Here is a 19,477-nt window from a genome sequence, read left to right as displayed (position 1 = left end):
TTGGTCGTTGGAGTTGCGAGATAACTATGAAAGAAAAAAAAACACCCTTGTCACACGAAGTTGTGTGCTTTCAGATGTTTGATTTCGAGACCTCACGTTCTAAACTTGACGTCTCGAAATCAAATTCGTGGAAAATTACTTCTTTCTCGAAAACTACGTCACTTCAGAGGGAGCCGTTTTTCACAATGTTTTATACTTTCAACTTCTCTCCATTACTCGTTACCAAGTGAGGTTTAATGCTAATAATTATTTTGAGTAATTACCAATAGTGTCCACTGCCTTTAAGTCTGAAAGCTTTGGGACGATTAGTTTCACAAAAAAAACCTCTTCACAAAACCATCTTCTGCATCAAAGTCCATTGTATGGTCTCCGTATACTGAACACCTTTAAACTGAAACTAAATTGTGCCTTTTTGTGGACATTATATATTATGCATGTAAACATGGATACACCGGTACATGGGAACGTTTTATTATACGTGTTGTAAAATAACCCCTCAACAAACTCTAGACATCATTCTTCCACCATGAAATGTGTCAGACATTTTTATTACAGGCTGAAAACTATTAACATTATTTTACAGGATTTTTTGTAGTCATAACTGAAACAGAATTCGAGGTTTTCTGTCTTGAAGATCATAATTCATTTTTTTCCTAACACATCGATTTTTTTCGCGGTATTGTAGTTATACGATCCTATAAGCTTAAGTATAGACCGTGGGATGATTATCAAAAAGGGCTCTAGTTTTTTTGGTTTTTCATTGTAGTCAACCCTCTGCAACTACCTCAATTTTACCCATAGATGTACTTATGGTAGTCCTGAACAACATGTCAAAGTCGTCAAGGGCAAAACTTGCACAGTAATGAGTAATTTTAATTAGAAAATAACTAGAAAGAAACTATAGTCACAGTCAATGTTCTATACCCTCCGCCCAGGTAGTTGTTACACAACATGACAGTTCTTTTCAGAACTGATAAATCTCCCGAACATCCTAAAAATCTACTCCGTGGTAGTAAAATAACGAAAGACAGTTCTCCAAGAACAAATTTTAACACCCCAATTCCTGCAATGATACACAAAGTATAATGTTTACCGAAACAAAATGAAAAATTGTGTTCACATTTCGACCATCTCATATTATATACAGGGTCTTTACAGCTTGTACTTTTTGACATTTTTCATAGAAGTATAGATATAAATGTGTATCTAAATTAAAAACGTAGAATTGAAGCTATTAAAGTCGAAACGCAAGTTCCTTTACCATTCTTGCATTTCTATCATATAGGATGGCAATAGCTTTGAACTCGTTTTTGTTTTGGACTAGAATAAAACGAAATAAACATGAAATATGAAAATCCAATATTCATACACAAGGATAGCTAACTGTTAGTCTTTAATCAATCGATTTGGCGATCAAATATAAACAGCAGAAAATGTGGTTTCGTTTTAGACATCCAACTCATTGTGTGTTCCCCTGCACGTGTAATATCGATCGAGTTTGCCCATTATCGCATCTCGTAATCACAAATCGCGACCAATCACAGTTTTTATTGTTTTGTATGAGATATCTTGTCAAAGGGAAGTATACATAGGCTAGACGTTACTGCTATTATTCAGTCTAGATCTTTGGCCAAATTTCATATCATGTCATATCAATGATACGAAGAACCTAATCGTTTGGGTCTTTAAATTGTGATTTATCGGTCAATAACCAAATTGAGTGCGCCAATAAGTGTCACTAATAAGTATGGCATAGTATTGTTTGTAATGGTGCAAATCAAAGCACATGGATGAAATACTATTTGGAAGTCAATTAACAAAACATACAAGAAAAGGATAACGACAGGTGTAAATAACAACAACCAACAAACAGCATTTAGGCATAATAATCAAAATCGGATTGTGTATTCATATGGTGTAAGTCTTCCTGCGTGCGTGGACCATTCGCTCCGGATTTTCGGCCAAATCTCAAAAACGCGATCACATTTTTTGAAATTAAATGTTTACTTGATAGTTTAACTGAATGCCTATATCTAAAAATTAACATATCAAAACAATGGGTTTTAAACAAAACGAAGGCTTTCAGCCCATCTCAGTACAGTACTTATATTCAGCCATAATAAATATGTGACCAAGCACCAAGTGGTTTAAAGTAATGTCAAAGCCTTCATTGTGTAATAAAGCCTGAAACAAGCAACTGAATGAATGTCAAGTACTCTTAGCAAATAATACAGCAGTTCTTTCCCTACTAAGTTAAGTTCGAGTACATTAAAGGGCCATTCCATCCCCCAAAAATAAACCAACTCTCGAGAACGCCAATATACACAAAAAAATGTGTAGAGATGTGAGTATCGGTTAAACAACAATGACTCTGACCCTATCCATTACCAAGCTGACTAATTCAACTCAAAAATAAACTGGTTATAGTTTCGGCTTTGACGAAACACGGATGGAAACTTACACATCCGAGCCCGAGCAACTCGGGTAAGCCCGTTACAAACATTGGCTCATTAGAGTAAGCTATAATCAGCGGGGAAATCCGTACAAAATGAAACTAGCACGGGACCAACAACATTACATTTTCCCTTAAAGGCAGTGGACACTATTGGTAATTGTCAAAGACTAGCTTTCACAGTTGGTGTATCTCAACATAATATGCATAAAACACCAAACCTGTGAAAATTTTAGCTCAATCGGTCATCGAAGTTGCGAGATGCAAGAAAAATAACCCTTGTCACACGAAGTTGTGTGCGTTTTAGATGGTTGATTTCGAGACCTCAAGTTCTAAATCTGAGGTCTCGAAATCAAATTCGTGGAAAATTACTTCTTTCTCGAAAACTATGGCACTTCAGAGGGAGCCGTTTCTCACAATGTTTTATACCATCAACCTCTCCCCATTACTCGTCACCAAGAAAGGTTTTATGCCAATAATTATGTTGAGTAATTACCAATAGTGTCCACTGCCTTTAAAACTAACCATGGAGGTAATGCACGAACAGCGGCCCGCTACTGGCCGAATGCTAGTTAAAACAGCCGAGGACCAGTCAGAATTCTCTCAAAGTGGTCCGGATGGACATAGTTTTAAAATTATGTGTTGAAAAGCTGCCATATTTCGTATTTCAAACTATAGCTGTTGGCTATTGTGAAATGACAAACTAACTCAATGGTCCTAATTGGCTGTTCACACAAATAAGACTTAAGGGCAGTGGACACTATTGGTAATTACTCAAAATAATAATTCTAATATAGTAATGGAGAGCTGTTGATAGTATAAAACATAAGTAATTTTCCGCGAATTTGATTTCGAGACATCACATTTAGAATTTGAGGTCTCGAAATCAAGCATCCGAAAGCACACAACTTCGTGTGACAAGGGTGTTTTTTCTTTCATAATATTACCTCGCAACTTCGACGACCAAATGGAGCTCAAATTTTCACAGGTTTGTTATTTTATGCATATGTTGAGATGCACCAAGTGAGAAGACTGGTCTTTGACAAGAACCAATAGTGTCCACGGTCTCTAAGGGCAAGCCCCGACGCAATAAGGCAAACCATGAGAAAGGAGGGAACCATTCACAGTCAGTACTTTAGTTACGTGCAGTCCGGGTACTAGACAACAACTATATCTTACATAATGCAATTTGTTGTTTTCATGTTTTGGTTTTGAAAACTGTTGGCAAATGTTGTTAGGTTTTATGCACCCCACCCCTTGACGAATAACTTCATCATGCAGTATACAATTTTTAAGGATTCCGAAACAACCTAACCCCTCCCTCTACCTCCATGCTCGTACACTTTCCTTGACTTGTTGACTACTTAATAACCATCTTGAACCACAGTCGACCTTTCCCTGTCTGTCTCTCTCTATTTCCAATCAATTAGGACACAGGTGTGTCTGGAAGAATCCTGTGACATTGATAGCCATGTGAAAAGTCACAAACGATACACTTCTTGGACAAGTTCCAATTGCTCTTATAGGAACAAAGCAAAGTACGAAGTTTTTTGTTTCTCTCCAAAACAAGCTCTTGAAAAGGCAGTCCATTGAACCGCTAGCCAGCCAGGTTGGTTCACCGACCCCAAAGGCCATGTGGTCTGGATATCATCGTAAAGGTAAAACAAAATATTCAAACCAAAGGTTGTGGACAATGGATAGCCACCGCAGGGCTGTAAAAAACCTCCGGACAATGGGCAGACTAACAAGAAAGTCATGTTGACCATCATGATCAGCATACTTGCATAGTAGATGGTCAAATTGAATGTGGGGGATTGACCACTTGGTCATGAAAACCATACGACACGAGACAGACCATGCAGGTGCCTAATTTCAAAGACCAGAAAACATCTTTACAGGGCAAGGCCATTTTAATTTTGCAGAGGGCACTTTCAGTGGAAAATCTTGAAAGTCAATGGGGAACTTTTGAAGGGGCACCAAGGCCAAAACCAGGGGCAACACAGGCCATTGACTCCATGGCCTGCGTGTAAATTCCAGGCCACAGAAAATATTGCCTTAATTAACAATGTCAATGTCTACTGTATTAGAAAAGCAAACAAGCAGGTTACCAGTCAAAGATACCCCACGTGAAATGGTGTTTTAGCTGGTAAAAACCGTCTTCTGATAAGCATAATTTTGTTCTGCTTAGCTAGTTTTTGTTCGTGCTAAACAGATCTATACAATTGGACCAGATCTCACCTTCACTGCAGTTGTCTTTATGAGGTATCACAAATTGTATAATTTCTATTCCACGCATATATGCCCAGTAGACGTTAGTGGACAATACAAGTTTGCTTAGCTAATCCAAGCCGGCTAAGTGCGAAGTGCCCAGCTTAGCGGCACTCCACCCTTTGAGTGTGGGTTACTACTATACAAGCACAATGACTTCACGACATACCGCTAAGACCTTAATCCCACTGTTCAGTAACCAAGACACGTACTTAATTCTATTGTGTGTCTTTCTTAAAGGTCCTTGCTTCAAGTTGACTTCTTACTTAACGAGGTGAGGCCTGCATGGGAGGCGACCCAAAAAAACCGCCTTGTAAAAAGAACGGGGACTTAAAAGGTGTGAAATGGCCATGTATTGCCTTCTTACGTTGACATAGTATTTAAGTTCCAAATCAATAACATTCTCTTTGAAAAAAAAATCACAACAACAACAGTTTAAGAGCAGGTTAAACACGATACTTTGTCGTCAAACATTTTTAACATCCACAACCTTCGTTGTTATTACTTTTATTGCACTTTGACTAAGATGACGTGTTAAAAACATTTCTTTAATGGGTTAGAGTGTTTGAGCTTCGATCGTCAAATGAAGCTGAATAGAAGATGAGCCGAACAAGGAAGGTTAAAAAAGAGAAAGACACTGGACACTATTGGTAATTGTCAGAGACCAGTCTTCTCGCTTGGTGTTTCTCAACTCAACATGTGCATAAAACAACAAACCTGTGAACATTTGAGCTCAATTGGTCCTCAAAGTTGCGAGATAATAATGAAAAAAAAAAACACCCTTGTCACACGAAGTTGTGTGCTTTCAGATGCTTGATTTCGGGACCTCAAAATCTAATTCTGAGGTCTCGAAATCAAATTCGTGGGAAAATTACTTCTTTCTCGAAAACTATGTCACTTCCTCAGTAGTTTGTAAAAAAAAAACATGGTCTTATAGTCGAACCCTTTCGATATGGACACATTAATCAAAACAACCAAGCATAACATTACCAAGAACTGCATGTTGCAACGTGCAAAACTTTCGAATCTCCCGGGCCGTGATTGGTCCGGATCCCAGGAACCTTGAGCCAAGTTCCGGGTCCGGTTTTTTAACCGGATTCTGGGTAATTTTTGTACTTCAATTCCGCGTTAGATTGACCCAGAAATGGGCCAGGTTTTATGCAACGGACGTTTTTTAGAGTTTGTATTTGGACAAGATTTTACATGGGTCCTTGGACACTACAAAAATTGTTGTATTTTCACAATAGCAAGGGTTCCTTACTAAACTGCACTCGTTTAAAATAAAAGGGGCTTATGAGTGAGTGTACATGACAACAGGAGAAACCTGCTGATTCGAAATTGAATGAATTCTAATTTGTTTTTCCTCCATGTTAAACTAATCACAGGTGTTTTAAGACAGTGTTTAGAATTGCTGGGGAAAAAGTTGGCGGTTTTGATGTCCTCTCCACTTGATCGATGTGAACCCGATTCTGGATGATCAACACAATCAAAGGGCTGTAGTGGCTGGAGTAACTTATATTCTCACATAATGTTTTTGGTACAATTTTTTGAGAATGTTTTTAAACTGAAATCTATGGAAAACTTTTCTAAGGATGGCCCTGTTAACTTTAAAGGTGTTGTTGAAAATGATACCATAATAATCCAAATGCTGAATTGGGTGGGGGTGACAGCTAACTGCCCCTTCGCGTGTCAAATTAATATCACATGTATCACGGCTCATAGGGATTAAATCTCCGAATTCTGTGAAGAAAACTTCATTTTGGTTGTAAGGTGTTTAGGGGATTGCATACTACACCTTTTCAGGGACATTTTGTAAACTTTTTATAAATGGGGGTATTTTATTTATTTTTGAAGAGTATTTAATTTATTAGTAACATCAATAATGTCTCCTTGGTCTGTGTTTATTTGGGTTTGTATGGAGTTTTGATTTGCGTTTTGGGTAAATTGAGACTTTCTTCTTACCTGGACTGGGGCGTCTTGCGATCATGTTGGGATGTAATGCCACGGAGCTATCGAAAGGAGCCGACCAGGAGGCGATCTCAGGGCTCACATAGTACGCACCAAGGCCATTATGGGCCGTGGCAGCATGCCGTGCCGTCAGGGGGCTCCCCGTCGAGGTGATCGGCGGGCTGGGTGGGAAGGCGAACCGCTGACCCACGGGTGGATGCGAGGTGGTCGTGGCGGCATACCCACCGTCTGTTTGTTGGCTCCACACGGCAGCGGCAGCGTGGCTGCCTCCCTGGATGGCTTGCTGAGGGGACCCAGCCGGGGCTGTGGCCTGGAGGTACTGGGAGTGTGCGTGAGGCATCGAGAGCACAGCTGGGCGGGTTGTAGGTACGTAGACCGGACTACCGGCTGAGTGCAAGAAAGCCGAGTTGTCGTAAGAGTGCTGTATGCCTCCTGCTGAGACACTCGGGAGGTTGGTCATCGGGGACTGGTACATCATGGAGGTGTTGTAGTGCGAGTCCTGGTGGTGGTGATGATGAGGGTTAATAACAGTCTGGGGTTCGGGGATGGCTGGAGGAGGGTTCTCGCTCCTCAGGAGGTTCTGCTGAGGTTGGTTATTTGGTGAGGGCTGGCGATCGAGGTGACTGAAGAAAACCTCAACGTCTTCGCTGTGAAGGAGCTCAGAGGGCTCTGCAAGGCAAGCTGAGGCGCCTCGGTACAAGTCAGCGTTGGAGGAGGCACTCGTTAAGAGGTGGTGGTTTGAGGGGATTTCGGGAGGGGTTGCTGATCCTGGTTGTTGAGAGGGAGGCGTGGGTGATGGGGTAGCGCAAGAGGCACCACTGACGGAGCTGTGACGATCGCCTCGCGATGAAGAGACAGATCCGGGACTCCGGTCAACCTCGTCCCCGCTCGATCGAGATTCACCCCCGGAACACTCGCTCTCTGTTTTCACTACTCCTAGGTGTGGCTGCTCTACGAAGAGAGACTTGGTGCTAAGTGCTCCTTGATGGGGCCAGGAGGGGTCAGTTTGTTCCATGAACATCCATAAGGGGAACGATGCACACCCGTAGAATAAATGGTCTGGCTAAATGATCAGTGCTGAGGACCTAGTGTGTAGCGTCCGAGTGCCTGCAAAGCCAAAAAGGAAAAACAATAAACTTTTAGAATAAGATAACAGGCACGATACTTCGCAGAGGCAACATGCAGAGGCAATTGCCTCCATGCCCACTGGTCATTGCCTCTCTGCCCTTGATATGCTCCAGTATAGAAATTAACAATTTCCTCATGGTGGCCTTTACCAAGGTAACAATGCCTTAGTGCCCGTTCCCCTTCAAAAACGAAGCATACAGGCCTGAAACATACACCAGTGAAACCTCACTTTTCATTAGTTATCGCCAAATCACACCCTTTCAAGTTTGAGTTCAACACTATCTTTTTAAGAGTTTTAAAAGTCGTCGGCATTTTATGATTTAACTTTTAAAAAGTGAGTTAGAGTTGCCTGGGAACGCTCCCCCTGCGGATTCTTTGTAAAATTGACCGCACTGCAGCCTTTGGGTGCAAATGCAATTTTTTATTACAATAAACCATTTCAAATCAAACCAAAAATCAGACTGCAGCATTCATCAAAAAAGGAAAAAAAAAAGACCCCTTGATCAGGCCTGCTGTCACGACCCTCAAACACACCTTACATGATAGTTGACACTGAAGTAACCCATAACATCACCCATTGACACCCCTGATGCCTGAAGTAACCCATAACATCACCCACTGACCCCTCTCACACCCGACTCTTGAGCCCTAACCCACATGGGGACAGGTATCGGTATGGACCAGGTGTCAGTGAAGCTTGACTGCCGGCCGATATGGGGGTGTGGTGGCTCAAGTCGAAATCAATGCATTTGCGAGTTACAAGCCGTGCCGAGTTTGATGCATGCATCGTAAAGGGATCATAGCATTGTTTTGCCATGATTTTCGTTTCTAAAAAAAGACATTTCAAAATATCCTTTAAAAATGTGCCTCCCGACCCGTAGTGCCAGCAGTGGAAAGAGCAAGTGATATTGTGAGTGTCTCTAGTTTTTATAGTCCTGAAGACAGTGTACACTATTGGTACATTTTCAAAGACCAGTCTTCTCACTTGGTGTAACTCAACATATGCACAAAATGACAAACCTGTGAAAATTTAAACTCAATTGGTCGTCGAAGTTGCGAGATATTAATGAAAGAAAAAAAAACACCTTTGTCACACCATGGTCACATGGTCACAAAATTACTTCTTTCTCGAAAACTACTTCACTTCAGAGGGAGCTGTTTCTCACAATGTTTTATGCTATCAGCCTCTTCCCATTACTCATAATCAAGAAAGGTTTTATGATAATAATTATTTCAAGTAATTACCAAAAGTGTACACTGCCATTAAGTTGTTTTTGTTGCTCGATGTTCATAATCAATTAATGTCGTGTTCTTTTTCATCAAAGATTACAACTTCATAAACAGGGCAGTTTAAGATTGCCCCGACATTTTTATTCAATATGTACTCTTTCCAAGTACGACTTCTATGTGTGCCCCCAAACTCCCCCCCCCCCCCCCAGTGCTCCCATCTCCTCTCTACATGAACCTTCATCCGTGTGGCAGAAAATAAAACACGTCTCCAACACGAGCAAAGTCACAACACCGCGGAGTTTGAGCAAAGCCATACTGCTCCGTGTCGCGCGAGAGACTCCAGCGGGTATTAACGCCTCTCTCCCCCGGGGTCCATCGGCTCGACAGTGATGAGATTAACCCCGTTGAACCGAGGGGTTGGCCCCCATCGACACTTGACTAATGCAGGCTCTCGACCAACGTAAACTTTGTCTTATTTAGGACTACTAAAATATAAAGGGGCCTCAATTGTGATGTTTTTAAAGGCACTGGACACGTTTGGTAATTGTCAAGACCAGTATTCTCACTTATTGTATCCCAACATATGCATCAAATAACCAAATCAAATCTGTAAAACATTTGACTCAATTGGTCATCAAAAATGCAAGAGGATAATGAAAGAAAAACACCCTTTTTGCACTCTTGGTGCTTTCAAATGCCCCAAAAAGGCTTCAGATCTAAAGTCCTTTAATATTTGAGTGAGAAATTACCTCTTCCTTAAAAAAACTACATCAATTCAGATGGAGCCGTTTCTCACAATGTTTTATACTATCAACAGCTCTCGGTAGCTCATTACCAAGTAAGTTTTACGCTAATATTTATTTTGAGTAAACCAGTCACCAACAGTGTCCAGTGCCTTTAATTGCGGTGTTTTTAAGACGTTGCGACAGTGACTTTCGGATGAAAACCATGCGTCAGGGCTTGTCAGAAAACAAGGCATGGGGAACAAGAAACTATTAGTCCACTTCAAATATGTCTTAAATGGTAACAAACCCGCTCTGAGCTTCTAGGAATAACATACTCAAGTGGGTCTTAAGTTTTTACACAAACTAAAATAGTTTACAATGCCGTAAATAACTCAGAGTCTGTTACTTTCCGAGGAATTCAAATGATACAGGCCACTCGCGAGAAACGGAATACAAGGGAGCACGAGAAACATAAATGTTTTTAGTTAGTGCGCGGTGTTTCCCTGACTTTTACAGTTGAACAATAAGGTGTGATTCTTTAAAAAAATAATCTCAATACCAATTTCAATCAAGTGCAGTTTTAAAGGACATTATTATACCAAGGATTGTGGAAACCGGAACTGTGAATGGATGAGAAGGGTTTTCTCTTGACCAGGAAAATAAATCATAATTAAAAAAAATACATTTTTAATTCTGAATGTGCTTAAAGACAGTGGACACTATTGGTAACTGTCAAAGACCAGTCTTCTCACTTGGTGTATCTCAACACATATACATAAAATAACAAACCTGTGAAAATTTGAGCTCCATCAGTCGTCGAAGTTGTGAGATAATAATGAAGAAAAAAAAACACCCTTGTCACACGAAGTTGTGTGCTTTTAGATGGTTGATTTCGAGACCTCAAATTCTAAACTTGAGATCTCGAAATCAAATTCGTGGACAAATACTTCTTTCTCAAAAACTATGTCACTTCAGAGGGAGCTGTTTCTCACAATGTGTTTTATCATCAACCTCTCCCCATTACTCGTTAACAAGTGAAGTTCAATGCTAATAATTATTTTGAGTAAATACCAATAGTGTCCACTGCCTTTAAAGGAACACGTTGCCTTGGATCGGACGAGTTGGTCAAAACAAAAGCGTTTGTAACCGTTTTTTATATACTGCATATGGTTGGAAAGATGTTTTAAAAGTAGAATACAATGATCCACACAAGTTTGCCTCGAAATTGCGTGGTTTTCCTTCTACTGTGCGAACTAACACGGTCGGCCATTTATGGGAGTCAAAATTTTGACCCCCATAAATGGCCGACGTGTTAGTCGACAAGGTAAAAGGAAAACCACGCAATTTTGAGGCATGTTTGTGTGGATCATTGTATTCTACTTTTACATCTTTCTACCCATATGCATTTTATAAAAAACGGTTACAAACGCTTTTCAAAGACCAACTCGACCGATCCAAGGCAATGTGTTCCTTTAACTCCAGAGTACATCACGGTCAAATTTCATACAGTGTACGGGCATTTCTCTATACAGTAGCTTCATGTTATCTTTTTACAGCAAGGCCTTACACATGTGTTTTTATGTACGGTTTGAAGTCCAACTATTGATGACCTTCTTTTAATGTTCGGATCCCAAAAGTGAATAACAGATAAGAGAACAAAAAATGTTTAAATACAAACCGAAAGAGCCCGGTTCATTGTCGTTCGACTGTTAGTAATGTACAAACGGTAAATAATCTACGTGCTCCGCCCTTCACACGATGACAATGTACCCAATCTTTGCATCCCAAATTTACCGAGCATTGACATTTTTTGATAGGTATCACAAAATGGTGGCAGACAGTGTTCATTTTTTGTGTGATCCAAAATATTCAATGGAATAAAAAACCTGTGAAAATATTGGCTTAACTCGTTTGGCAAGTCAGGAGAAAATAGTTCAAAACCATGTGAACTTGTCAGCGTGTAAACACAAGGCCCATTCATTCTCACTTGGTGCATCCCAACGCGTGCGTAAAACAATAAATCTGTGGAAATTATGTCTCAATTGGTCATCGAAGTTACAAGAGATTAATAAAAGAAAGCAACACCTTGTTGCAAAAATGTGTGCTTTCAGATGCATAAAAAGGGCTTCAGGCTTATATTTCAGTAAGAAATTACCTCTTTCTCAAAAACTACGTTACTTCAGAGATGGAGAGAGCCGGTTTTTTTTTTCCACAATGTTTTATATTCGCAACAGAAGCTTGCCATTGCTCGTAGTTACGAAGTAAGTTTCCATGATAATAATTTTTCTAAGTAATTACCAAACGTTTCCAGTGCCTTAAATGGTCATTTGACTAATGGACAATTCACAATGAGGAAGTTGTTTCAATGAGAAATTTGATGTTTCCCCCAAAACACAAAAACATTTCCACTTCATTTTGAGGCCATCTTACCACCATCATCCCGCGCGTCAGCAGCATGAACAGCCAAAGTGGATGTTATTACATAACATCATCCGTCGTGGACAGGATAAACGTCCGGACACAGACGGATGCCATTCACACAATACTGCAGAGATCTCACTGTTTGTGACACTTAATTATGAGGAAATGTCGACCATGTATTGTAACAAAGGGATGCATTGTCGTAATAAAACAAAACAATATTTCCTTATCTTGTTCTACCATACAATACAACACAATACAATTGACTACAAGGAACGCTTATATCATCCAGCACTTTTGCTTTAGCAAATAACTTGGACAAATTGTGTGCAAACTGAATGCCAATATTGAGTAGGAAATTTATGATTTTTTAGTAGCAACTGAAATATTTTGCATAACATTTTGCTCTGCTATACAGTAGTACAATACAAATAATGTTTTATGTACCGCCATTTCAACGAGATCACAGCCGTTTCTAACAATGTTTTATACTATCAACAGCTCTCCATTGCTCGTTACCAAGTCAGTTTTTAAGTTAATTTGTTTTGAGTAATTACTAAACGTGTACCTTCCCATTACGCAGCATTTTGTTTGTGTTAAGCTCCATGAACTTCAACCCCGAAACTTACTTATAATCACAAAACTGATAAATGGACATGTAAAATAACACGAGGGTTATCATCTGCGCCTCCCGACTGGTACACTAAAAAAAATCACCCATAATGTTGCTGACTTTAACTCCGTGTAAACTGGTCAACAAAATATTAATACAAAATATTGACAAAGCTGTAAGTTATTTTTTTGGGTGGATTCTTCTTGGGTTAAGTTTACCCAGCACTCAAGGGGAGGAGACTTGGATCTTTTTGTACGGTTTGACCACTCCACTCTGATCAAACAAAAATCCTATGTCATGAACCAAGCGCAACCGGTGGACCCGTAAGTACAATGCCCTACATCGTGGTTGTGTGTTTGTTCCCCAACAATAGAGCTGAAAATAACGAGTGTAACGTGATATCCTAAAGAGTCAACACCAGTTCACTTATTTTAAAGAAGAAAAAAACTGAAATCAGTTTTATCTTTAACCTTGACAAGTTTGTCAAGAATTTTTTGTTAGATTTGTGAAGTGATACTTGTACATAAAGAAACCCCCACAACAAGGGAACTATAATGTACCTGGATGTCTGATCGGGGTTTTTGTGTTGCGATTTTGATGTGGAAGGGGAGGATTTATGGGCGGGGCAGGGGGTGGGTGCTAGTTTTGGGGATGCCGGGGCCTATATTAGAGAAAGTATGGGTTAGGTGTGTTGGGGGCGTGGGTTTAGTCTTAACCCTTGAAATATACCTTAAAGTGTCATTGTTTTTGCTTAATATCTATAAATGCTAATTTTAGGCACCAATAAATGGTTTGTTTGTCAATCATGTTTGGCAAGTCATCTGCTTGAGCATGAAAGGGTACAACTGATCTTGAAATTTCGAAATAAATATTTTGATTTTGATGGGTGAACAACAAAACAAACGCAAACCTCCGCCAAAATGGTGGCCGCAAAATATGCCGAAGCTGGAAAAAAAAGTCCAACAAGTGGGGAATTTTACCGAGAGCAGACGTAACCACACAACCGTCCAGTGCAGGCATTCGACGGCCCAGTCATCCCGGCACCGCTAAAGTAAACCCCGCACCGGCTGCGCCCGGGCCTGTGGTTGGTTAGAAACACATATTTTGGGATACCGTTGTGTGCCGCTCTGCTCTACACGAGTCCACAAGTCAAGTGGTTTGGTCCCCCCCCCCCCCCCCTCGTGGGGCTTGACGAGAGAGAAAAAATGCTAGCAATTAGGGTACATTATTTATGAGGTAGAATATATTGTTGCATTAAGTATACAGTGGGAGGGGCGTTGTAGTTGTAAAGGTGTAGTGATAAAAAAAAAATGGTTAGGCAGAAGTTTGGCTGTAACAAAATTTACGGGAAAGAGATAAGAGCGTGTATGAACCGCAACAACCCCGGTGCACACAGTCCCTCTGGGCACCTCTGGGCATGTAGCACACGCTGCTTGTACCGGGTTTTCGAATAATTCTATCCCGTTGTTCGACGTGTTTAAAGGACTGTTTTGCAGATGTGTTTTACTTTAGAGGATTTTTATCCGTGCTAAGAAAAATTTACACAACTTGTTTTGATCTTTGCTGGATATTTAGACAAAGGGGTTCTGTGTTTACCCACGGAGCTATGGTTAGCATATTGTTGTTGATTTCAAATGATTCTACTATTACTTCGAGCTAAGAAAGTTATCGCGTCTGAGGCATCCGTAAGTGGTGATCTGTTGGTGAAAATAACAAAACCCAAGTTGTATCAAACCTCTGGTTAGAAATTGGTGTTGTAGTATCAGGTATATATACAAACACATGTGAGTACTTCATGTAACAAATCCATCCACATTCTCACTCGCCTATACAAGGTATATAACAGGGAACAAATCGTTTACATACTTTGATTTCGAAATAAACCTATTGCCATATTGCTGAGTTTCACGATCTCCAACATTGTGAGCACCATTAGAAACAACTATATGACTACAGTGGGAATGAAGACGAACCGATACGAATGAATGCACTCTTCCCAAAACAATTCCCCTTTCGAACATTTTGATGTAAGCACCCCTTCTCCTCCAAACAAATTGTTGTTTTTTTTAGTTACAACAGTTCAGAACCGGTCAAAATTCTATCAAATAGTACCGCTTGTAGCTCTGTGTTTTAAAGGATAAAAACTACAGCACCTCAGCAAGTAATATTTTACTGGAAGCTTTCTACCATCAGTATCCTCAAACTGTGTGAGTTTAATGTAAATCTGTGGACATTGTGTTTTGTGTTCTACAAAAAGTATTCAGACCCTTTAAAAAGTATCATTCACATAATCATGAATATGATTTGAGGCATTGCATGGCGAGGTATCAATATTCAACTTGAAGTAGTAACACCATGAGTAAAATGGTGTGTATATTTCTTAAGTCTTGCTTCAATTTTACAATATTGGAAAAAAGCTGCGGGTGGACAAGGGATTTGAGATTTGCCCAGTGAACTGACTGGTAACAATTAAAGGATGGACTTATAAAAGGCTTACATCCAGAAATGTGTTGAGCGTAAAACATTCATTAGCTGCATTAACAAAAACAAACATTTCTTCAAAAACCCGTCCAACGATAATCTCCTTATAAGTCAAGAACCATGCTGACAGACGAAAGAACAGAGGAGGGAACCTAATTTGAAGTGCAAGACGCTACGCCCGGTTTGTTTAGATGAAGTTTAATGGAGTGAAGATGATTTGGGTGGATGTGTGGGGGCCCCAAACTCGGATCCAGCCGGCTAAATTGTCCAAATTGCCGTCATTGTTATGTTTAGTGTTTAGTATCCCCACCGTGCGCGGCTTGTATGCAGCTTTGTCAATATACACGCAACACCTAAAGTCAGAAATGTTAAGACTAAAAAGAAGTGTGTGAGTCGATACCTAATAATATTCATTGTTTTCGTTGTGTTAAACATCAATGTGACAGCTCGCCGATTTTAAAAACCTCACTCAACATCATCCACGGGGAGAAAAAATCATCTACAGTGCTTTGACCCTAACTGCCTAAATCGAAAAAAAAAGAAAACAAATAATAATGTAGGCCTTTACTGGCAAAACGTCCACTGTTTTTCGTTCTTTCATGAAGGTAGAAACATCTATTTCTACCTCCATGGTTCTTTCCACTTAAAATGAATGATTTAATTTTACGAACTATTCGCATAATTTGGACGGATGGTGTGTTTGCTGAAAAACAGACGGTAATAATTCGTCTACACTCGTTCAAAATGTCGTTTTATACACGGTAAAGTCACTTGCAAGATCGAAACTTTTCGCTTAGCCGAGAATCAAGTTATTGATGCAGTGAGGCCTTTCCAGTGGCTGCTGCCATGTCCTTTGGGTGAACACCATTCGTCTAACTTTCAAAAGAAACTTCACCTCCAAAAGAATGATAAACACAAAAAACCAGTAATCCTTTTGTTTCAGATTTTTCCCTCTCCTTAAGTTAAAATAATTGATAGAAAAAGAAAACTCGCACAAAATTATACAGAATTTTAAGCCAGTTTCAGGCACCGAAAAGCCAGGCACCGAATACCGTTTCAAACCCTCTATAGGACCTTCTATAGGAGACGAGGAGTGCTGTAATGGTTTTTGAATCTTCAAGATTTATACAAGCGGAGGATATAAATACTTCTTTTAATTATAAAAATTTTCAGATGTTAGTTTTAAAATGTAGTATGAAACTCAGTATTTTTTTTTAACAGACCGCAAAGTTTTTTGTCAACAATCAAACATTGGATCATTACAATCTACTGTTAAGGAGGGTCTTGCACCCGAGCTACAACGTAAAATGTTACCGATATTTTCATTTTGAATCAGAATGAAAATTTTAGAATTTCGTGACATTTGCTTTTGTTGTCTATAATTTTTCTTTAAGTAAATATAACCAAATAGCCCTTTTCAAAATGAACGTCAATAAAATTGCAGATTGTGCTTTTTAAAACTCTTGTATTCTTTACATTATTCTTTTAAAAACCCATTGACGAAGAAAATACACACACGTTATCAAAAGTACAATGAGTGACGTTTGAAGCTTTGCATTGACTAAGAATTGACTATTAATAATTATGATGTGTAGTTAATTCTTAAAGATAATGGACACTATTGGTAATTGTCAAAGACCAGTCTTCTCACTTGGTGTATCTCAATATATGTTCAAAATAACAAACCTGTGAAAATTGAGCTCAATTGGTCATCAAAGTTGCGAGATAATAATGAAAGAAAAAACACCCTTGTCACACGAAGTTGTGTGCTTTCAGATGCTTGATTATCGAGACCTCAAAATTTAATTCTGAAGTCTCGCAATTAAATTCGTTAAAAATTACTTCTTTCTCGAAAACTGCGTTACTTCAGAGGGAGCCGTTTCTCACAATGTTTTAGACTACCAACCTCTCCCCATTACTCATTACCAATTAAGGTTCTATGCTAATAATTATTTTGAGTAATTACCAATAGTGTCCACTGCCTTTCATTCTTAGAAGTACATGCTTGTGAGGCACAAAGTGTTGATAAATCAACCGGTAAAAACAGCGTGAAAGGCGCGAAGAAGATGATAGATCGACTGCTCCAAAACCTTAAAAGTATCGGATTATTTCTGACTAAAATCACATCATCTTGGATAATTTCTTATTTATTTTTCATCTCCCAACATTGGAAATATCAGAAGAAAAACTATAATCTTTCAAGCATCCTACGCAGATTGTTGGTGCTGTTCGGGTTCTATTTTGTTTAGTGACTGAACAATTTTGACTGTATTTTTACAACATACTTTCAAGACGTGTTTCTGAAAAATCCTGAATTTGAATGAATTCACACTTTGAAAACGATTCTTATTATTTAGTGTCTGTACGGTTATGTTTCTACCTGCGACGGAAGACAAAACATTTGCTAAATTTCAAGAATGAGCTATTAATGCAAACGAGTGTTTAAAGGAACACGTTGCCTTGGATCGGTCGAGTTGGTCTTTGAAAAGCGTTTGTAACCGTTTGTTATAAAATTGATATGGTTACAAAGATGTTGTAAAAGTAGAATACAATGATCTACACAAATATGCCTCAAAATTGCGTGGTTTTCATTTTACCTCGTCGACTAACACAGTCGGCCATATTTATGGGAGTCAAAAAGTTGACTCCCATAAATGGCCGACCGTATTAATTCGCGACGTGCAATGAAAACCGTGCAATTTTGAGTGATACTTGTATGGATCATTATATTCTACTTTTAAAACATCTTCCCAACCAAATACATTTCATAACAAACGGTTTCAAACGCTTTTTTATAGACCAACTCGTCCGATCCAAGGCAACGTGTTCCTTTAAGCAACACAAGTTGTCAAGTACATGCCTACGCTACAACCAAATAGATTGGAATGTTGGCCCAGCAAAATTTTGTTACAAAAATCCCGTAATCTATTTTTATCGTTTTGTTTTGCAAAGAAAAGATAAAAGAAAAATGGTAATCATACTGGACGTTTACAACTTTTAATATGTAAATAAACTCCTTCGACACAAATCAAGTGGATAAATAATAAATTGTGAATAATAAGTTCCCAAAATACTTCTCCTGTTACTTGTAAGTATATTCTGTATATTCCTACCGCCAGAGAGAAGTGTAACTTTTTAAAACAGTCTAGAGTGTTTGACAACTACTTTGGTTTTGAGATAAAGTCTTCGATTGGAAGCTGTCTATATAGAGTGGAGGGTTTGAATGAGCTTGAAGTTCCAAGAGGGCAACGCACGCACTATTTTGAGGACAAAAGTTGTGATATCTTCCAATTCTAAACATCCACTTGGCTATCTGGCGATAAAACCACCACCAAGGAGGTTGTGATAAGCACCGTGCGGAAGTACGCCCGGCCCACCGGCACTGTAGCAGCGAGTCGCGCGTGCTTGCTAATAACCCCAGAGATTACGGTGTATTTTAAGGGACTATAGACTCCGTGTCTGTGTACCACAGACTCGCAACCATTGCCCGAGTCTCTCTCTATCACAACCTCGTATCTCATCTTGTCTATAGATCCCAATGGCCCATAAAGATCCACCGATACCAAAACCGATATCTCAGAATAAAGGTACTTACAAATTTACGAATGTCAGATAGCTGGATAATAGAGTCGGACGTCGGGAGCTAGCAGCAGGCAGGGCGATCCGGCACAGGTTCCACTCACTCCAGCAGAATGAAGAAACTACTACAACCGTCTGACTTTTTTTTTGCGTAAAAAAAGTGAGTGCTGATGGAAAAATACTTGTTGAACTTGGAGTTATTATTCTCTCGTGACTGCTTGTAGGGCTATCTCTAAAGTTAATGTGAAAAGTGTGTACTGTGTACTGCTGGCATGTTCCTACTTGATAATTTATACACACAAGTCACCGGTGCATGAGCAATCCGCAATTGAATAAACATTACACCGTGTACCGCTTGTCACTGCACGCAAAGAGGGCTTGGGGTGGGGGGATCTGCCAGTGCCAGCAACTGGTTGAACAATCGTCGCTGGTAGCCGAGGTATGATCGCTGGTGCACGTTGAGGTCACCAGCCACTGACCACGACTGGGTTAGAGCGGTGATGAACTCGGCATCCGATTGGTTAATTTGGGGATTGGTTGCTCAATAAAGCAACCGAACACAGGACTATGGTTTGTATGTGGTCATAACCACAGCAGAAAGGGCAGGCACTT

General features: G+C 39.6%; 1 protein-coding gene across 2 annotated transcripts in view; it reads right to left on the bottom strand.

Annotated features, from left to right (window-relative positions):
• Positions 1-19,219, bottom strand: part of LOC139949769 (endothelial transcription factor GATA-2-like) — a 48,249-nt gene extending 29,030 nt beyond the window's left edge. For both annotated transcript variants that reach the window (XM_071948304.1, XM_071948305.1), the window contains exons 1-2: positions 18,882-19,219; positions 6,683-7,795 (exon numbers count right to left, since the gene is read on the bottom strand). In XM_071948304.1, the coding sequence (XP_071804405.1) occupies positions 6,683-7,709 (1,027 nt within the window). In that variant the 5' untranslated portion in view covers positions 7,710-7,795; positions 18,882-19,219. The remainder of the gene's footprint in view (positions 1-6,682; positions 7,796-18,881) is intronic.
• Positions 19,220-19,477: the final 258 nt, after the last annotated feature.

Source organism: Asterias amurensis, chromosome 17, assembly GCF_032118995.1.
Source record: "Asterias amurensis chromosome 17, ASM3211899v1".
In the NCBI taxonomy this organism is placed as follows: domain Eukaryota; kingdom Metazoa; phylum Echinodermata; class Asteroidea; order Forcipulatida; family Asteriidae; genus Asterias; species Asterias amurensis.
Note: the sequence above shows the minus strand (reverse complement) of the source record. Positions and strands in the feature narration are given on the sequence as shown.